General features: G+C 44.6%; 1 protein-coding gene across 8 annotated transcripts in view; it reads left to right on the forward strand.

Moving 5' to 3' along the window:
• Positions 1 to 19,799, forward strand: part of ncor2 (nuclear receptor corepressor 2) — a 93,087-nt gene that overhangs the window by 22,867 nt on the left and 50,421 nt on the right. For all 8 annotated transcript variants that reach the window (XM_080852980.1, XM_080852985.1, XM_080852984.1 and 5 more), the window contains 3 exons: positions 4,636 to 4,873; positions 6,873 to 6,991; positions 12,625 to 12,802. In XM_080852980.1, the coding sequence (XP_080709106.1) occupies positions 4,766 to 4,873; positions 6,873 to 6,991; positions 12,625 to 12,802 (405 nt within the window). In that variant the 5' untranslated portion in view covers positions 4,636 to 4,765. The remainder of the gene's footprint in view (positions 1 to 4,635; positions 4,874 to 6,872; positions 6,992 to 12,624; positions 12,803 to 19,799) is intronic.

Below are 19,799 nucleotides of genomic sequence, written 5' to 3' on the forward strand. Positions count from 1 at the left end.
GTACTTTTTCTCTCTGGAAATATGTGTGGTGTCTGACACTGACACTTACACTCACACACACACACACATGTGTATGTATACACAAACACCTGCTCGGCAAACACAAACCCCTCCACAGCACACACACACACACACACACACACACACACACACACACACACACATCTGCTCCACACACACACACACACACACACACACACACACACACACACACTCACACACACTCACACACAGTCATATAGGCATAAGAAAGGTGTTGGCTCTTTGAAAAGAAGTCCTCCCTCGAGCATTTCAGGACTGCAAGTTTAGAGTGGAGAGTAAGCTCTGGATGGTTGGTTGTTTTTAAGAGAGATTAGTTTGTTTACTCATGCTATACTGTGGGTGGTTCAGTGGGTATGAATCCCAGTAAGTGTGTGTTGTTTTGAGTTTGAGAGAGTTGCTTTTCAGAGTCTGTGTGTGTGTGTGTGTGTGTGTGTGTGTGTGTGTGTGTGTGTGTGTGTGTGTTCATCTACATCTGGTTAATCTACCCTGGCTGCTGTGTTGTTCCATCAGTGTTTCCTCTACCATTACTTCTGTTTACCATGTTGCTCTGCTCTACTGCTGTGTTGTCATCAGGGGTTAGCTATTAGTCACAGTTTTTGCCTGAGATCAGGGTCATGTTAGTGTCTGTGAGAGTCGAAGTGTGCTATATTCAACAGGATGCATTTATATCCAGCATGTGCAGATATAAGATAGTTTTGGCACAGCATTTAAAATGAAGTTGTTGTTTTGGTACATTAAAAGGGACATCTGTCCTTCCTCTCTCTCCTCTTTTTTTTCTCTGACTGACAGACTGACAGACAGAGAGAAATGAAATAAGAAAGCAGGAAACAGACAGTTGGTGGGGGGATGACACAGAGAGATGCTTGGTTAGGGGATGCCAGTTCTGTAGAAGAATTAGGGTGAAAGTGAAAGAGTGTGGGAAAGGCGGGCTGTTGAAAAATAATTGTGTGTGTGTGTGTGTGTGTGTGTGTGTGTGTGTGTGTGATTGGTTTGGATTCATCAGCAGTGAAAGGAGAAACATGGAGTGCATGGCATTAAGAAATGAAGAGGCAGGGTGGTAAGAGGATTGTGCTGTAACCTGACGTGTGTGTGTGTGTGTGTGTGTGTGTGGCAGTCCACTCTTTGCCAGCTGCTTTTGGCAGGAGATGCAGAATCAAATGCTAACACTCTCTCATTACGGACATCACACACAAGGAATGCCCATTCAACAACAACAACAACCCCCCCCCCTGTGTGTGTGTGTGTGTGTGCAGTGGCGGTTCTAGACCATTTTTACTAGGGGGGCCAAGGAGGGGCCAGGGTTTAACCAGGGGGGCACATAAAAAAACGCAACAAATGATTTTTAAATATTATAAACTTGAATTACTTTAATAACATATAAACATGTATAACTTAACTTAACATTATAACAATGAGTGCAGGTGCAAGAGTAAGGGCCATAACAAAATGAAAATGGAAAATACAGTACAGGGTGCAAATACAGAGCATCAATTCAACTTTTGACACTGTGTGGGCGGGAACCAGAGCAGGACGGGCTCTTCTCTGATTGGTCCTGATTTGACAGCAGGAGAGTCTCATATTCACGACAACTGTTTACCAAAACTCCGTTAAGTAGCTATGTCTTTGTATGGTGAAGACCATTTAATTCAATGACGAACCGAAGTAACGGTACCCATTAAACCTGTTTTGATTAAATACTAGTGGTGATTGTGGCTTTTGACCCAGGATCACTTTATTAATTCCAGTAAAAAAGAGTTAGTTCTCATGACAGTCGATGTTATCTGCCCCTCATGTTATTATGTTATTGTTTAGCTGCTAGCTAGTCTACTGCTGATCTAAGATTCCTGCACTAGAAAGAAAGCCTTTGCTTGCTAACTGTTGTAGCTATCAGTGTTGAAAGCAGTGAAAACACCCTGATCATGGGATACATTAAATTAAAACATTGAAGTCAACTTTGAAAACTCAGCAGCAAGAGCTAGCTACATCAGTTAGCAATCAAAGGCTTCTTGCTAGCGCAGGAATATAAAGCAAGCTAGTAGCTAGATATGATGTTGTATGTTACCTACTGGCAGATATCAGCGACTATGTCACAAGAACTGACTCTTTTTTTATCCTGGAATTAACAAAGTGATTGTGAAAGACTGTGACTGTATGACCCACACACATTCTTGTCGTCGTGAAATCAAATTCGTTCAGTTCGTCAATGACAATTTGTGTACACATAACATCTGGGAAAGTCAACAGGCATAGTATATTTCCATCTTTTGGTTCTGGAAAAAAACGCTGTGGTTATTTTTCCTTCTTCTCTACCTTTATGTGGCAGAAAAATCACCAGCTCAGCCGGTAGACAGTTGTTTATTATTACTATGGTTACTTACCACTACAGGCATAGGCAGACTACCAGCTCATCTTATGAACCAGCGATCCATTAATGAAAGAGAGCGAGCCAAACATTTAAATCGTAGCTCCTCTCTCCAGCAAGCACCACACAATGGCAAACTACAGTGATTTACCCGTGTAGAACGTTGCATCGCATTAGTACCGCTTTTGGCGCTCGGGTGTAAAGTCATAATAAATTCCTATATATTTTTTTTATTTGGTCAGCGCGGGGTGGCCGCAGGGGTGGCCAGGGACATGTCTACGGGGGCACGGGCCACCCCAGGCCTCCGTGTAGAACCGCCACTGTGTGTGTGTGTGTGTGTGTGTGTGTGTGTGTGTCTTGGGGCATGTTTAAGCGCTAATGAATGTAATATATTATCTGTCCATGAACCACTACAGTGTTTTGGAATTTCTGTAAGTTCTGAAGTGTGTGTGTGTGTTCTAGCAAGTAGGGCCAATAGTTTTCCGCGTCAAAAAAAAGCAAATTCCGTGACACGTTTTTGGTAATTCCGTGTTTCTGCGTAAAAAAAAACAGCTATGAAATGCCTTTCTGCACGTTAACTGTATCAAATACTCTGTTGATAGTGATGTTGCCTAGCAACGCTGTCTGCGTGCCTGCAGCTCCCTCAGTCACAAACTAGCGAGAGTTTTCCAATGCTTAAATCATCATTGTTTGACCTGTTTGTGAGGCATTATGTGCATACCTAATGAAAGTAAGGGTTTTCATGAAGTTGCTACTGTGATAGATCGTGTTTTAAATACCAAATTTTGGGCTACCGGCTAGTGTTAGCATGCATGCTAAGCGGAGATTTAGCTACGTTCTGTTCTTATGTTGATACACTGTAATAAAGATGGGTTCAATCCTGTTAAGATTTCGACTGGATGAGATATGAATGAGATCTATGTTGCCTAGTGTAATGTCCACTATAATATGTATCTAGTAATATTAGTTGTGTAATTGTATTGTAATTGTGTAGCTGTTATTCAGTACAGTGCTAATTAGTCCCCATAAAGAAGACTGCTTTGGTAACTCAGTGAATAATACGTGCCCTTCTTAGATTGTTGTTTGCCAGCCATCAACAGAACAGAAGACTTAACATTTTTTTGTTTTTAATGCGATTGGGAAGACGTGACCACTGTTGAAAAGGGGGGCGTGGCCGGAGCAGAGTTCAGCGCAGACGTGACATTTTCTGACTGCTTTTGTTCTTTAATTAATGTTTGTTCATTGTTGCGATCGTTGTTGTGTTTTTATTTGAAAGAAATTCAGTCTGACAGGGTAAAATACAAGGGGTTTTGGGCGATTTTGGTGCACAAAATTATGTTTCCGTTTGAAAAGTTGCAATTCCGTTTTCAATGGTCCATTCCGTTTCAGATGGTCCATTCCGCGTATTCCGTCCGTTTTCCGTTTTCGCAGAAAACTATTGGCCCTAAGTTAGCAGCTCTCAGTGTTTGAGTGAGTCAAGGCCATTTCAGTTTAAATGCAGCAGAACAACTAACATGGATTTTTAGTGTTGTGGGATTAGCCTACCTGCGTCCCTGCCAGGACAGGAGATGGCATGGATGTCTTTTTTTTTTTTCTCTTTGAGAAGGAGAGAGAGGGGAGAGGGGAATTGCTTTTGAGAAAATGGGATGGGATTTAGGGGAGAGGATGAGTGTTGGCCAGTGAGAGGAGCTCTGGGTCACCAGAGAGAGCGCATTGAACGGCAGTCCACACAGGGTGTGGTGTTGTGTCTGGTCACCAGCAGGTGTGAAATGCCGAGTTTTCTCCTGTTTTCTACTCTCCCACACACACACACACACACACACACACACACTTTTCCACCTCTCTTCTGCCTGTGTCTTGAACTCCTGACAGCTTCCGCAGCAGTGACAGATTGCTTCTGACAGCTTCTGGGCCTTTTCCCGGAAAGCCTTGCCCATTAACACACACACACACACTCACACGCAACCACACACACAGGCAGACAAACACACACACACACAGACACACAGGCAGACAAACTCACACGCGCACACACACACACACACACACAGACACACAAACACACCTCCACACACAGACAGTCCAACCAAGCACCCAACTGACAGCCCAGCCTCCCAAATAATTGGGGTACTGAATGTGTACTTACCATAGCACCCACGTGTTCAGATCTCTATCTACCAGATCCTCTCTAATGTTGACTCTTTTCCTTGTTTTCTGTGTTTTCCTTATAGGTCGCTGACCGCTGCCTGCCCCTCCTCCAACCCCTGATCCCCCTTCACTGTCCAAAATGCACTGTGTACTAGCCACGCCCACTTCCTGTGTGTAGAGGAAGTCCCCCGCTAGCGCCCGCCCCCGGCTGCCATGTCGTCCCACGGGCAGCCGCTGTCCCAGGGCCGCAGCCGAGGAGTCGACCCACGCCACCTGACCACCTCCGCCCCCATGTCTCTGCAGCTGCAACGCTCACACACGGTAAGTCTCCACACACACACACACACACACACACACACCCACACACACACACACCCACACACACACACACCCACACACACACACACCCACTCACACACACACCCACACACACACACAAACCACCATTAGCATGCCCATTTACTCAGTAGGTTTAATTGTTCTAGTACACACCTGCTGCATCTCAAGTTTTGGTCACGAGCATTCTCTGTACTGGGGGTTTTGTGGATGTCCACGTTTTGCATAAGATCTGGAGTGCCCAAATCTACGTTTCAATTGCACCGGTCTGCTTTTTTTTTCCCTCTAAAACATTGCCTTCCAGGAACTGTAATCTTGCCATGGCTGGCTGAGCCGATGAGTTCCTCACCCTTGCAATAGGATTAGGTGCGGTGGAAAGGACGGTGTGGGGATTTGGCTTTGGGGGTTAGTTCATTAAAGCAGGGCTCGCTGAATTTCCTGGATCCCCACCCTCCTACAGTTTGGAGCAGAACACCTATGCAGTTCTGAGGCCTGGACGCAGTCACCTAGGCAACAACTGTGTAACGCTGTGGCCTGGAATGCCAGATCAGATGAACTGCCCATGAGTGCACTCACTGCACACCCTCCTGGCGCAGATGTAGTGAAACAGTGCGGATCCACACTAGTCTTAAGCAGAGACAATATTGCGCATCGTATTCTGCTTCACAGAATTACACTGAGCTGCCCTAGCCTACTTGACGAATGAGGAAGAAAGCCTGGAGCTGTGAGAGGATTTAGGTGTTCAGCAGGACATAATGGGCCTCAGTACAAGTGCCATTTGCTGTGAGGTTGATTATCAATATTTGATGTGTTTTTAGTCCTCATATAATCTGTCAAAATCAAACCATTTTTCTTCCAATATTAGTGTTTTGCGCCGATTAAGGAAACGAGGTTGGTGTGGGTCAGACATGTCGAGGGGTGTTTGCTGTGTGTTGGAGAGGGTGTTTTGGTTGACTGGACTTTGGGGCTCTTGCCCGTTATACAGTCTGTGTTTGTGTGTGGAAGAGCACTGCGCATGATCAGACCCCCTGCAGCTGGAGCGGATTTTGCCAACAGAGAATTATCGTGCTCCACTGGAGGTCATGACCTCCCTCCCTCAGTCCCCCAGTCTCTCTCCACCAATCCCCCTTCCTCCGCCTCTACCCCTCCCCTATGGCTCTTTCTCCACCCTCAGCACCTCGTGCTGCTCTGTCCAGTGCAGTAGTCAGCCCCTCTAGCACTCCCCCAATATGCCCCCCCCCAGCTTGCATTGCACTCTGACATGTTGTAGCCCATCGGGTGGTTTCTACTAAGGATGTGCTGCTGTACACAACTATCCTTATCTTCATGATAAGGGACGGATGTTATGATGCCTGATTGTATCACAAGTGCGTTCTAATACGACGTACTCCGGCAAAGCAAGATGTGATAATGTTCTCACCTCAGCTCTGCCTTGTGTAAGCCTGCAACCAGCTGTCTTGCTCGCACACATACATTCAACACGGAGGCAATCATTTGCGTCGGTAGCCATTAACTCGACTCCCACTTCCCATACCCATATGACTACTTATTGACGTTGGTTGGTGTTGCAAAGGAGCACACAGTGTTTGAAACATTTACACATGTCAAATCGAGCAGTTCTAACTGAACGCTGAAGATTTGTGAAGTGGATTAGGATTTTAAACCGGCAAACTAACATGCAGTCTTTTCGTTGTTAAAAACAGATTTAACCTGTGCTCTGTATGGTAGTATATTTGTAACTATGGGAAATGGATGCTGGAAGGAAGAAGCTGTGTGTTCATATTCAGGGGTTGTCCTTAAGAGGAATCCTACTTGAGGTTGGCAATGTCATGGGTGTACTGGTCTGTGTGTTTGGGTGGACTATACGTCTGTGTTGTGCTGCATGGACATATCGCTATATTCTGTGTTTGACAATGCACTGCTTTAATATTGTCCTCCTTATTGTGATCGTAATGCCAAGTGTGTGTGTCTGTGTGTGTTTCAGGATGTGGGACTGGTGGACTACCACCCTCACTCACGGGATTACCCAGCACACCTGGCCCTGTCCCAGCCCCACCGCCGCAGACCCTCCCTGCTGTCTGAGTTCCAGCCTGGTAATGAAAGGTGAGCTCTCTCTCACACACACACACACACACACACACACACACACACACACACACACATGCCCTAGGTAGAGAAGAATGTTATGGCACTGCAGTATTTTGCCATGTTTGCTTTTAGCATCCCTTAAAGAGGAGTATGCGATTGTTTGTTTCTTGCTGTCTTTTGAATCACTTAACCTTTCCTATTCCGGATGTCTTTTATGTGAGAGACGCAAACACAAACAGTTGTTTTTGGTTGTGCTAGATTGAGTAATGAAAAGGCCTGATCGTATAAGGAAACTAAATGAAAACTCACACAGGATTGGTATTAAAAGATTCCTCTCCTGTAGGGCTGCAACTAACCGCCATTCATCTGTCGATTTATATTTTTGATTATTTGACTAGTCGGCCTACTTTTAAAAATAAAATCCTTTATAATGTAAACATTCCAGAGCCAAGGCTTGAGCTCCATCCATGCTTTTTACATTAAACGGATGTTTTAATTGCACAACTCAAAACATTACATTCAATCATTAACAACATTAACTGATGCATTTGGCATTTTTTTGTGTGCTCTGAACAAAATTGTCATTGGTTTGTTGGTGCTGTTTAAAATTCGGGGAACATTTTCTTAGTAATAGAATTCCATTTTAAAGGCTAGCCTAAGCAGGAATCCCTCCTGCTTTAAACCGTGCGTTAGCATCTCCTCTGATCTGTCACCCGTCAAAATGTTTAGCCAAGTTTGGGTCCTCGCTAAGAAGACTGTAAACTAATAACGTACAGTCTGCAAGCATTACTTTGCCATTGTCGGCTACTCGAGTGGAATAGCTTCTAAAATGTCTCATTTACGTTGGATCCGCTCCCAACGACATTTTTTGGCATAGTCCTTCTTACAGACAAAGTAAGAAGCGTACCACACTGGAAACATAACCTCCATAGCAGAGGTAATACAAAAGCAGTAGAAATATTCGTAGCCAAAGATTTGCCGCCCTTTTCAATGGTTACTGACTGCCTGAACTCTATAAAACAGCATGTATAAACAATTGAGAGACAGTTTGTCTAGCGCTCCCCACTATAGTTGGACCTCCAGAGCTTCAGGCCTAACAGCTGCTCATGAGGTAACGGGAGGGGAGCTCTGCCAGCGCTGTCTCTTGTTTTCAGACGTATCTGGTGCTAGCTCCACTAATAGTAGGACATTCCCCTGCCACAGCACCTGTACTCTTATCACACACACGCATCAGCTCCGCTATGACGGTGGTGCTCACGGGAACACTCTATATGCGTGTGTGTGTAGTGTTGTGGGTGGGTGCAGCAGAACATCCCCTCTTTCTTCTTGGATTTCTTCCATAATACAGATGCATGTGTGGTTATTTTTGTTTATGTTACATTAACATTTTACATGTAGTCATTTAGCAGACGCTTTTGTCCAAAGCGACGTACAAGGGGAGAGAACAGTCAAGCTACGAGCAATAGAGACCTAGTGTAACAATAAATACTATTTTACATAAGAAATAGAAGAGTAAGTGCAAGTTAAGTACTAGTAGAAGTGCAAGTTAGGAAGAGAGGCTCTCTCTGAAGAGTTGGGTCTTCAAGAGATTCTTACCCCTAACTAGTGTTGCACCGATGCCATTTTTTGGCTCCTATACCGATACCGATATCTGGCTGTGCAGTATCGGCCGATACCGATACCACTCTGTTTGAAATGTTATTTTAAAAAAAATTAAAATTATCAATGGTTTGGTCCCATGTATAATACTAGTGAAGCAGTAAGAAAGTCAAATTACATTTCTTGACAGTTTCAGCACTTCAGACATAACTGAGGACTAGTCCTCTATAATTGATGGTTTACCTTACTGAGCAGCACTGTGGCTTTTCTGATTTTGAACACAATAGAGTTTAAGTTTGGTCAGTTTTTTTTTTTTTTTTCTCTCCCTGTATTGTTTCTTTGTGTTTTTGTTTTGTTTGGGGACCAAACCATTGATAAAAAAAAAAAAAAAAATAAAAAAAAGGACCTGCACTATTTCTTGGTACTCGCCGATACCGATACCACCATTTTAGTGCTGTATCGGGGCCCTATCCGATACTGGTATCGGTATCGGTGCAACACTACCCCTAACCCTAGGTAGAGAGGGACGCCCCTGCTCTGGAAGTGCTAGGCAGCTGGTTCCACCAACTTGGAACTACTAATGAGAATAATCTAGATTGCCGTACTTGCACAGTGCTAAGCGGCGCTCATTAGACGAGCGCAGCATCCTGGGGGTAACATTTGCCCTAACAAGAGCATTTAAGTAGATGGGAAACCAGAACCAGCAATCACTCTGTAGGCAAGCAAGGTCTTGTTTCCATTTTTTTTTGATGCAGAGGTTGTTAAAAAGCCTTCCCCCGGGACAGTGCAAGCTTGTGGATATGGGCCTATGAATATCAAAAGAGGGGTGGTAAAGCCTGAATACACCAAGTTAACCTTGAAGAGACCAAAGCCAGGCATGCAGAGCCCTCTCCATCGTTGGAAATCCCTCTCCGAGCACCTCTCCGTGTTTTTCAGTTTCAATAACAGGGTATTTACATTGCACAGTGTCTATTTCTTGGTAACTTTTAAAACAATCTAAGCAAAAAAAAGTAAAACAAACAACTTTTATGTTGTTGCGTCGCAATTTGATTGCCTGATCTTCGAAACAAAAATTCCGTTCAGTATACTCTGTTGGCCCAATAGTCACCGTCAAGGTCTGCATAGCTACAAGGTCTGCATGCTACTAAAACTATGGTTGAAGTGTGGGCATCAATGCTCCCCAGCTGCCTGCTGTCCATCGACCGTGTTTCAGGAACCTTATCAACGCGGGATTGGCAAGTCTTTGGGTGTGATTTGGAATGTGTTTTCCCCTCTCATGGTCTTCAGTAAAGATAGCAGAGGAAAGGGTTAGGCTGACAGATGTGCAAGTGCTTCAGCGATAACATCAGTGACTAGCACTATCACGGGCATGATCTGACCTCAATTTCGTAGACCCATAGCTGTGCCACCCTTTGCTTCTCGTTCCTCTCTCTCTATCCCTCTCCCTCTCCCACCCCTCTTTCGGTTTTTCCCCTGTGCTCTGACAAATCTCCCCACGGATCAGATTATGTTGCACGCTCATGCATGAGAGGGAGAGAGATAGGGAGAGGGAGAAAAGGGGGAGTGTGAGAGAGAGGGAGGGAGGGAGGGAGGGAGGGAGGGAGAGAGGGGGGGTGGGGGGGGTGAGTGGAATAAAAAAACACTGTGTGATTATGTTATTATGTAAGTGCCAAGCCTCCATGGAAATCAGAGGAAGTGGGTGAGCGAGAAAGCGAGCGAGCAAGAGTGTGTGTTTGTGTGTGTGTGTGTGTGTGTGTGCAGAGGCATTAGCACATCTGGGGTTCTCTTTCTCATAATTAAGATGGCACCCACAGTCTCTCTTTCTCATGCGCACACACACACACACACACACACACACACACACACACACACACACACACACACACACACACACACACACACACACAATCTCTCTCCCTTTTGCTCACACACACACACACACACAATCTCTCTCCCTTTTGCTCACTTATTTTTTGTCTTCCACTGATTGCATTCCTCCCCCGCTCTAGCTTTCATATGTTAATGCAGACACTGCTTCATTGGCTTACTGAGCCAGAAGTGAGCACATACCCACCCCTCTCCCCCCCACACTCCCTGCATATCTCTCTCTCTCTTTCTTTCTTTCTTTCTTTCTTTCTTTTTGTATCTCTTCTGTCTGTCTTCTTTGTCCTTCCCAAGTACCCACTCATAGCAGCCTAAAGTGAATGAATGCAGAGTGGGAGAGAAAGGGAGGCAAAATAGGAGAGAGGTGGAAATGATTGTCTCTGTGTGTTTTGACGTGTGTCCCTTGGAGAGTGTGACGCTGCACAGTCCACAAATGTCACTCACTCAGTCACCTAGCACGCATGCAAAATCACACTCACACACAGAGGCCTAGAGGACAAAAGACAAACGCTTGATGTCCCGTGCTCTTGTCTGTCCAAATCGAGAGAGCTTGAGTCTGACAGTTCCCTCCTCAGAAGCCACATTAAAGTCTTCCATCCCAGCAGGACTCCATCGCCAGCCCACGTGCCTCTGATCTCCCCACTCCGAGCGGGCGCCTCAAACCTGTAAACGCTGCCTGACGTGGCGAGGAGTCGTTAACGCCTGAGAGCTTTAACAGCCTGCGGCGACGAGTGATTAATGGTGTGTTCCTAAATAATCAGACGCAGGATAATATGTGCGCTGCGCTCGGTGAGGGAGCCATCCCTGCCCCGCTGCCCCACTCCCGCTCCCATTAGAAACTCCTTTGCTGCCTGCAACACTCCTGAGAGTTGGCACGCTACAAACTCTCTCTACCAGTCACTGTCCCTCACTCTCTCTCTCTCTCTCTCACACACACACACACACACACACACACACACACACACACACACACACACACACACACACACACACACACACACACACACACACACAAACGCACATCTCCCTGGCTTTCTCTTCCTTTTGGAGACTATTGGACTGTGATTTTTGGAAGACCATGAAAGCGTGTGGTTATGGAGAGGGGAGCGAGGCGGGGGGAGAGGGGAAGTTGCATACATCCAGCCCAGATTACATCCTCTCCCCTCTGTGTTTTGATTTCAGTGAAGTGTGGGATGTGGCGGTTTCGTCTTGTTTATTTTCGTAGTCTCCGTCTGTTGGGGTGGCAAATCTTCATCTTGACCTGAGCTGTCAGTGTAGATTCCTGGAGAACAAAAATGGACACACACGTACAAACATACTAGGTCCTCGTGTGCGTGCGTGTGTGTGTGCGTGCGTGCGTGCGTGCGTGTGTGTGTGTGTGAAGGTGACATGGAAAATGTCACCTGTACACATGCTTGCACACCCGATTTCAAGTAGGCAGTCATGCATTCTCTTACACACACACTGGCACACACACCTTAAGCAGAGCGTGACCGATCGGGTTTCGCCTGGGCCCCCCATCCCCCAACCGGCTGGCTCATGACTAGTCTCTGTAATTGTTAACATTCCAAGCCACCCGCTGCGCTCTCTCTTTGGGAGTACTGTATACACTCACTCACACACTGGCACACTCAGTCACACACACACTCACACATGCGTTTACTCCCGTACACATGCACTCACATACCTAGCTCAATCCCTGCCTTTTTGTTGGGCTTTCGTGGCAGTTTGGAGTGGATCAGATGTTTGGAATGGAAACAGAATGACCATGTTAAAGCCTCTGTTCAGGTCCCTACATCTGCATGTGTGTCAACAAGCATACAAACACACACACACACAAACACACAGCCACGTACACACGCACACATGCACACTCTGCTGTACTTTGTGCCCTGTGCAGGTGTAGTCAGAGGTCCCCATCAACACACTGGTGTGAAAGCACACAGGCTTGTGTTAAGTACCATGTGTATACACACACACACACACACACACACACACACACACTTAAAGCAGTAGGGCACTCTTATCTGTTTGATGGATGGGCACTAGGGTAAATCCATACAGAGGTGCCTTGTGTGCTCCCTGGCTTCATGTTTCACAGTTTTTATGGCCTTGCATATTTACTATGTTACACATAACCCACTCTGGCTCTCTTCTCCTCGCAGGGGTCAAGAGGTGCACATCCGCTATGACCACATCTACATGCCAGAGGCCAACAGCCAATCAGACGTGGAGTACGCTGAGATGAAACGCCCCCGTCTGGAGATGGGGACAGAGTCTTTGATGCGCCACTCCTCCCACCGCCCACCCCTGCCTATGGGTGGGGCTGAGGATGTGTCAAAGGTGACTGACCGTACCTCCCATACCTACACTCTATCTATCCTCGCTGTTCTCATCAAAGCCACCTTTTCTGCTTCTTTTCCAAATTCATTTGTAGAACTGTTTTGTTTTAGAAGTGTTTTGTTTGTTTATTTGTTTGTAGAGAAATGTATTGATACATTGATGCATGATCATAGTTTACTGCACTGTTATAGCACCGAAGGCAGCTAAAAAGGAACTATAAACAACAACTTAAACACTATAACACTTCAAACGGAAGTATTTATTTAGTCATTGATATATAGTCAGCTCTGGCAGTGTTGCCTAAAGTGTGTTAACTAACAAGCGATCTCGGGAATGAATCTCAGTTGTGGGCTCTAGTCTCCTGATGTGTGTTGTGGATCAGACACCACTTCTCATTGAAACCCAGTCTGCACTCCTTCACTCCATGCAAATGAAGAGTTCAGCTGTGATTATTCAAATGAAAGGGCTCGCTGTGTGTGTGTGTGTGTGTGTGTGTGTGTGTGTGTGTGTGTGTGTGTGTGTGTAAACGTCCCCTCTCTGGTTGCGCAGCTGTGCGTAGGAAAAAAGCCAGCCTTGAAGTAACTGGATGTGTTGCTGCCATGATGTAGGCGTAGTTTCTACCCCCACTGAGGAATAGGAGCATATTTGATGGTGTTTGGGTTTGGTGGATAACAGGCATAAATCGGAGTGATTGACATGTGAGGGGTTTCTCTTGTCCCATCCTGTGTGATGTTAGGGATGCTGAGGAATGCAGAGCTTGTGGGTTTACTGCTCTGAGACCCCCTCCCCCCAGCTAATTATTCTTCAGACCTTTCCTTTTTTCCATCCCTCTCTTCCACTCCTTCTTATCTGTAACACTCCCAGTCCTCTCATCTTATTTTCTCTCTTCTTTGCCCCCCCCCCCCTTCTTTGTCATTCTCTCCTTCTTACATAATGTAATGGTCTTTCACCTCCAGATTTCTTTCTCTCTCTCTCTCTTTCCTCTTTATTTGTGATTGTGAGTGTGTGTGTGTCGCTCTTGTTTGTATCCCTCTCCTCTTTCTCTGTGTGTCTGTGTCTTTCTCTCGTATCCCTCTCTCCTTTCTCTGTGTGTGTGTGTGTCTCTCTCGATTTTGCCCCTCTCTCGATTCTCTCTCTCTCTCTCTCTCTCTCTCTCTCTCTCTCTCTCTCTCTCTCTCTCTCTCTCTCTCTCTCTCTCTCTCTCTCTCTCTCTCTCTCTCTCTCTCTCTCTCTCTCTCTCTCTCTCTCTCTCTCTCTCTCTCTCTCTCTCTCTCTCTCGCTCGCTCGCTCCCTCTCTCGCTCTCTGTGCCAGTGGCTGCTTGCCTTTTGACCAGGCCCTGAGTGAGCTGGGCTGGAGGGGAGATTAGGCCAAGGACGGTTCCAGCTGAACCTCAAGGGTGGAAATTGGGTCAGAGAGGTCGTAACCCTGGAGACCAGACTTGCAAAATGAGGCCCAGATGGTTTAGCCAGTTCTGGAGGCTTTAAATCTCATTCATTCCCTCCGCTAAGAGTTAGTTTGGTCTTAGCATAGCTGTCCAAACAGATAACAGACTAGGGTTGGCTAGCAGACGTACACACACACACACACACAAACACACAGTTCTAGAGTCTATTTTGGAAATAGCAGTTGTTTCCACAGACAGTAAAAAATGTGGGCAGAGTAGCGCCCCAGTGTTTTGCTGGTGACGAAGTGAGGCCCATTTGACTTGCTGGTGGGCCTCTTCTACGAAGGCTCTTTATTACACAAGTGTCTGGCGACAAAGAGCATTTCCGAAACATTTCAGAATCAACATAATGAGTGGAAGTCAGTGAAGAGCTTAACTCAGCTGAGTTGGTTTCTGGTCGTGCGTGTGTGCGTGCGTGCGTGCGTGCGTGCGTGCGTGCGTGTTTGTGAGGGTGTGTGTGACACAGAATAAGAGAGACACAGAAGGTGAAAGATAAGTGGCAGATGCAGATGCTTGGGATTATAACTCTGGCAAGACCAGCTCAGGGACGAGCTGTGTGGGTTTCTGTTTTCTAGGTCAGGGGCCCTGTACAGGGGTGTGTGTGTGTGTGTGTGTGTGTGTGTGTGTGTGTGACTGTGTGTGGTTATACAATGTAGGAAACGAAGAGGAATAGTGTGAAAGTTCTTTGTCATTCCCCCAAGTCCTCCATGTGTTGCACAGGTGTGTGTGTGTGTGTGTGTGTGTGTGTGTGTGTGTAAAAGCATTTGTCCATGTTAAAGGGATAGTACAGACATAATTACTGTATGTAGAAACTCTACAAAACACTACTATAACTGAATGAATGAAAACAAACAGTATTAGCCTACTACCAACTGATTGAAATATAAACTATTATTAGATAACTTCTAAATTAAAATAGAAGATATGCAGATGGAAGAAGTCTAGGCGCCAACACATTGAGCCCTTTTGTTAAATATGTTATTCAGTTGTTGTGGCTTATTGGTGTTAATGACACCACCATTTTTTTTTTTTTATAGTTGAGGACTAATTCATTTATGGTGTATGACAAATCCATGGTTCAACATCCATGTATCAGTGCTGGGCTGTTTGTTTGTCTGTAGATCTGTGTGTGTACATGCGCATACTTTGTGTATTTGTCCTAGTATGTAGCATGAAGGACATTTAGAACACGCCATGTACCACAAGCGTGTGTGTGTAGTCACACTGTTCTTTCACACCCTTCTGACTGAGGGTCTATGTGTGCTTGAGAAAGAGGTGTCACCTCTATTCTCCTGTGTGCAGGGCCTGACATTAAGGAACACGGAACCTGGATTGCTTTAATCCAGATTTTTTTCCTTTGGATCTCCCTTCCGTCACTGAATCCGGAACTTTTTAAATCCGGTCTCCAGAGTGGATAAATTATCAACCTGCCTGTAAAAAAGTATTTTCCTGTGGACGCCTGATCCGCATATTTTCTAACCCGATGACGTAATTGCCCCACGTGAACGTCCCACGGCCCCACTCGCAACCTCAGCATGGACCCTTATTAACCCCGCTGCGTCACTTCATAACAGCAACAACATAAACTAAATTGATGTTGTTAAGAAGCTGGTAAGGAAAGGGATGACATTAACAAGCCAAACTTTAATCTATCACTGTTTAATCTATTCGCATCAGACCATTGTTCAAAACCGTTTTTTAAAAGTGTCAGCAATAGCCTATATAAGCAAATCTGACGTGAAAAGATTTGTATTATAGACGAAAGTTTCACAACAGTAACGAGGGTTATGGCGAAGTGCGCAATTATAATTAGACCTGTTTGAGTGCTTTGGTAACAGTGATTTCAGGTCGTAGAGAAGTCGTTCAGCAATCGGAAGATTGCTAGTTGGATCTCGATTTCTGTCTTCGGTCACATCTTCTTGTCTTATCTAGGCCAGATATGTTACCGTTACCTTTCTGAAGATCCTGAGGATTAATGCTTGTAATGTTTACATCACTGGCACTGCTGTTTGTGCTGAGCCCTTTCGGGTACCACCTCAGATGATGGTTTTAGCCAGCTGTTATCATCGAAACCTGTTTGTAAATGCTAACGAGAGATGCTGCAACAGCTGAGGGCCAGAAGTTGAATGCAGTGCTTCCGGCCAGTTCTCACATTCCACACAACGTTGGCCGAACGTTATTAGACATTGCTGTAAGTTTCGCATTATAAGTGCCTGATGCCCAATGCCCACAGCACCGCACGGAACTTCAAACCCTGCTGTGTATTGTGAGAGAGGGAGAGCTGGTGTGTGTGTGTGTGTGTGTGTGTGTATTTGTGTGTGTGTGTGTGTTATCACACCCTGTCATCTGTATTTTGGTCCTGCCTTGTGCGGGTGTTTCCCCCCCAGGGCTTCAGGCTATTTTTGGTGGTTGTGACAATGAGGCCCCACTGCGTGTGTGTGTGTCTGTTTGTTTGTGTCCGTTGTGTGTGAGATTCTGTACCAAGCAGGATGTGTGTAAGAGTTATTGTGCAACAGTTATTAATAAATAATGAATCTGGCCTAGATATGGCAAAAACAAGAAGATGAGACAATTGGACAAATGGAAAGATGGAGGAGCGGTGTGAAAGAATATTTGCACAGAAAGAAGGGAAGATGAAGAGAGATCTCTCATCCACTTCTTCCTCTCTTTGCTGCTCGCTGCCTTTCAAAGGCTGATACTATCTGACAGAGCTTATATAATGGTGCTTACACACATACACAGACACACACACACACACACACACAGAAAGCAAGCATGGAGAGGGGGAATGAGCAACGGATGAACACATGTATAGGGTGCGACTGAATTTTAAAACAGTAATGTACACACACGAACACACGAACAGTTAGACTATGAGTGTAATGTCTGACTTATCTGCCCCCACACGTGGTCTTAGATGTAAGCTTCAGAGGATACTTAAAGTTCAGAGGTACATGATGCAAACGCACACACATACACTCTACACACACACACTCACACACACACTCTCTACACCCACACACACACTCTACACACACACACTACACTGTGTATTCTGGAAAAATCAGTTGCCTCACACCACCTGCTTAGTAGTCAGTGCTGATAGAAGAATATCACAGAACTGTGTGTGTGTGTGTGTGCGCCTGTCTGTCTGTCTGCCTGCTTTTAGAAAAGTAATGTGAAGAACTCTTTTAGAAGTCAGTATGAGTATTATTATAGTTTCACACCCCAACACCATACTCTTCGCTCACACTCATGATATTACCCTGTTCATAAGGAGTGGTCATTGAGCTGCCACCAGGGTCAGAACTGAGTTCCCCTCCAGTTTTCACAAGCCCAGCCTTTATTCTGCTTGCTGAGAGCACATGAATAGGCTTTTATAAATGTAGATAACAAACCTCATCTATACTCCGTATTAATGAGTAAGGGATTACATATAGTTTGCCGGGCAGTATCGGAAAATAAATCCCAGTAGAACAAACAAGTCACCCCGACGCGCAGTGGATATAAAAAAATATCCTTTTTAATCCTGACTTGTTCCAGGTGCGCTTTTCTGGGTTGCAGCTGAAAGGATTGTTAGAATGAAGTTATCCTTAACGCAAGAGCATTATATTTATACATGTAGCCTTGGGGGGTAGATCATATTTCATTAACGGTGAGTAACGGGTCGATTTCTGCACTGTAGCCCATGTGTAGTCTATAGTCAAAATATCCTTATTGATTTCACATCCTTAGCTAGACTAATGTATGTGTCCTTACATCTCAGTCATATTAAATTTACAAATGTACAAAATGGATAAAAAAAGACAACATAGCCTAGCCTACGACTAGATAAACTGTATCAAATGACGAATTTGTTCTGACTTAAATACATGACTAACAAGCCTGATTGGCCTTTTTGTCCGCTATGATCTAGTCACATATTATTGAATAAGTGCATTCTTCCAGTGTTGGTCATAAACTCCCCTTTTATGCAAATGCACAACTCCAGTTAAGTGACAGTCAACTGACATCTTAATCACCATCATTATACCGTTTAACAGCAATTTAGGCGATCACAGTTTGTCAACCTTTGCTTGATAACCCTGAGTTCAATCTGAGTAGGTTAAATGTCTTTCGTAATACAGCCCTGCACACCAGATAGTCATGTGACCATACGCTTCACTGCCTAAACAGAGATTGATCGGTCATCTCTATTATTGACGTAGATAATGAGCAGACTGCACCCATAGAAAATAAGTTGTTCACGCACACACACACACACACACACAGACAGACACAGACACATTTTATTTAATTAAATCACAGCCTGGTTGTGGTTATGTAATTGCACAGGCTGACATTGTGATTGCAATGGCGTAAACCCATACAAGGCTATTTTCAGCATGATTTCACTGCCTCTACCTCCTAAGCCTCTATCTTGGTCAATATAAGAGGTGGCCATGCGATACTATGCCAATGCTGTATGTTTTTTTTCAGGGAATTCAGGCCTTTTTTTGTATGATATTACTTCTATAAGATATTAGCCTTCATATTAAGGAAAAATCATTTTGAGTCTATAAAATAGTTATACTTGTACATCTATCTCAAGAGATATTGATGTCAGGGAAGATATATTTTCAGATATGTATAGACAAGTAGGTTTTTAAATTGTGGGATACTTATATGTCTGTTTTTGCAAAATAGTATAATATAAGCGACATCCCTGAAGTTTGCTGTAGTTTCAAAACCGCCACTCTACTTAATTGCAGATTACAGATTAGCATCTAGCATTGTCTGAAAGGGTGAGTCCTACTGTTAACACATTTTGAAATATATTACATTACTTAATCATCTTTAACACAGAGGTCTGGAAATGGGTGAAGAAATGACCCATGATTGTGACTTGCTTGTGACCTTTTCACCAAGTTCTTGAAAATCAGCATGGTAGCATTTCCATTATTCTGCTAACACACAAACAAACCGGACGAAAGCATAACCTCCTTGGTGGGGGTAACAAGGTTTTCTTTCAAATGTTATCATGACCTTAAAAAAAGGTTTCTGCTGGCTTGAAAACTTAACAAAGTTAAGTCACTATGGTAGACCTTTAGGTTTACTAGATTAGCTCATTGCAGCCTACCTTAGCACATGTTGTTCGACAGAATTTCATGTAACATTGATATTCAGGCATCTGTTAACCTTTTGTCGGCCAGGAAAGTAGTAGACATGTGTTTACTACTTTCAGGAGTGAAGAAAGATGACGTAGGTGACCTTCCGCACAACCTGGCCTATGTAGTTACCACTGAACATTTCCAGAAATGACAGCATTAGCTGAAAACAAATGTAAATATCCAAATACAGAGTCTTACAACACTTGACCATAAATGCACTTGTCCTACAGTCAAGTCATCCTCTAGTTTGTGTGTTGCCTCTATTTTTAACCTGTTCTGGAAAGTCGGACGAGTGCTAATGTTGAACCCTGGAAATGTGTTCTCCTGGGAGACAGTTGCCACAAGCGAGGAAATCAAATTAAATTAAAATGAAGGGGTGCATTTGCGACCATTTTAGTCACC

Source organism: Sprattus sprattus (genome assembly GCF_963457725.1).
Source record: "Sprattus sprattus genome assembly, chromosome: 15".
Classification (NCBI taxonomy): domain Eukaryota; kingdom Metazoa; phylum Chordata; class Actinopteri; order Clupeiformes; family Clupeidae; genus Sprattus; species Sprattus sprattus.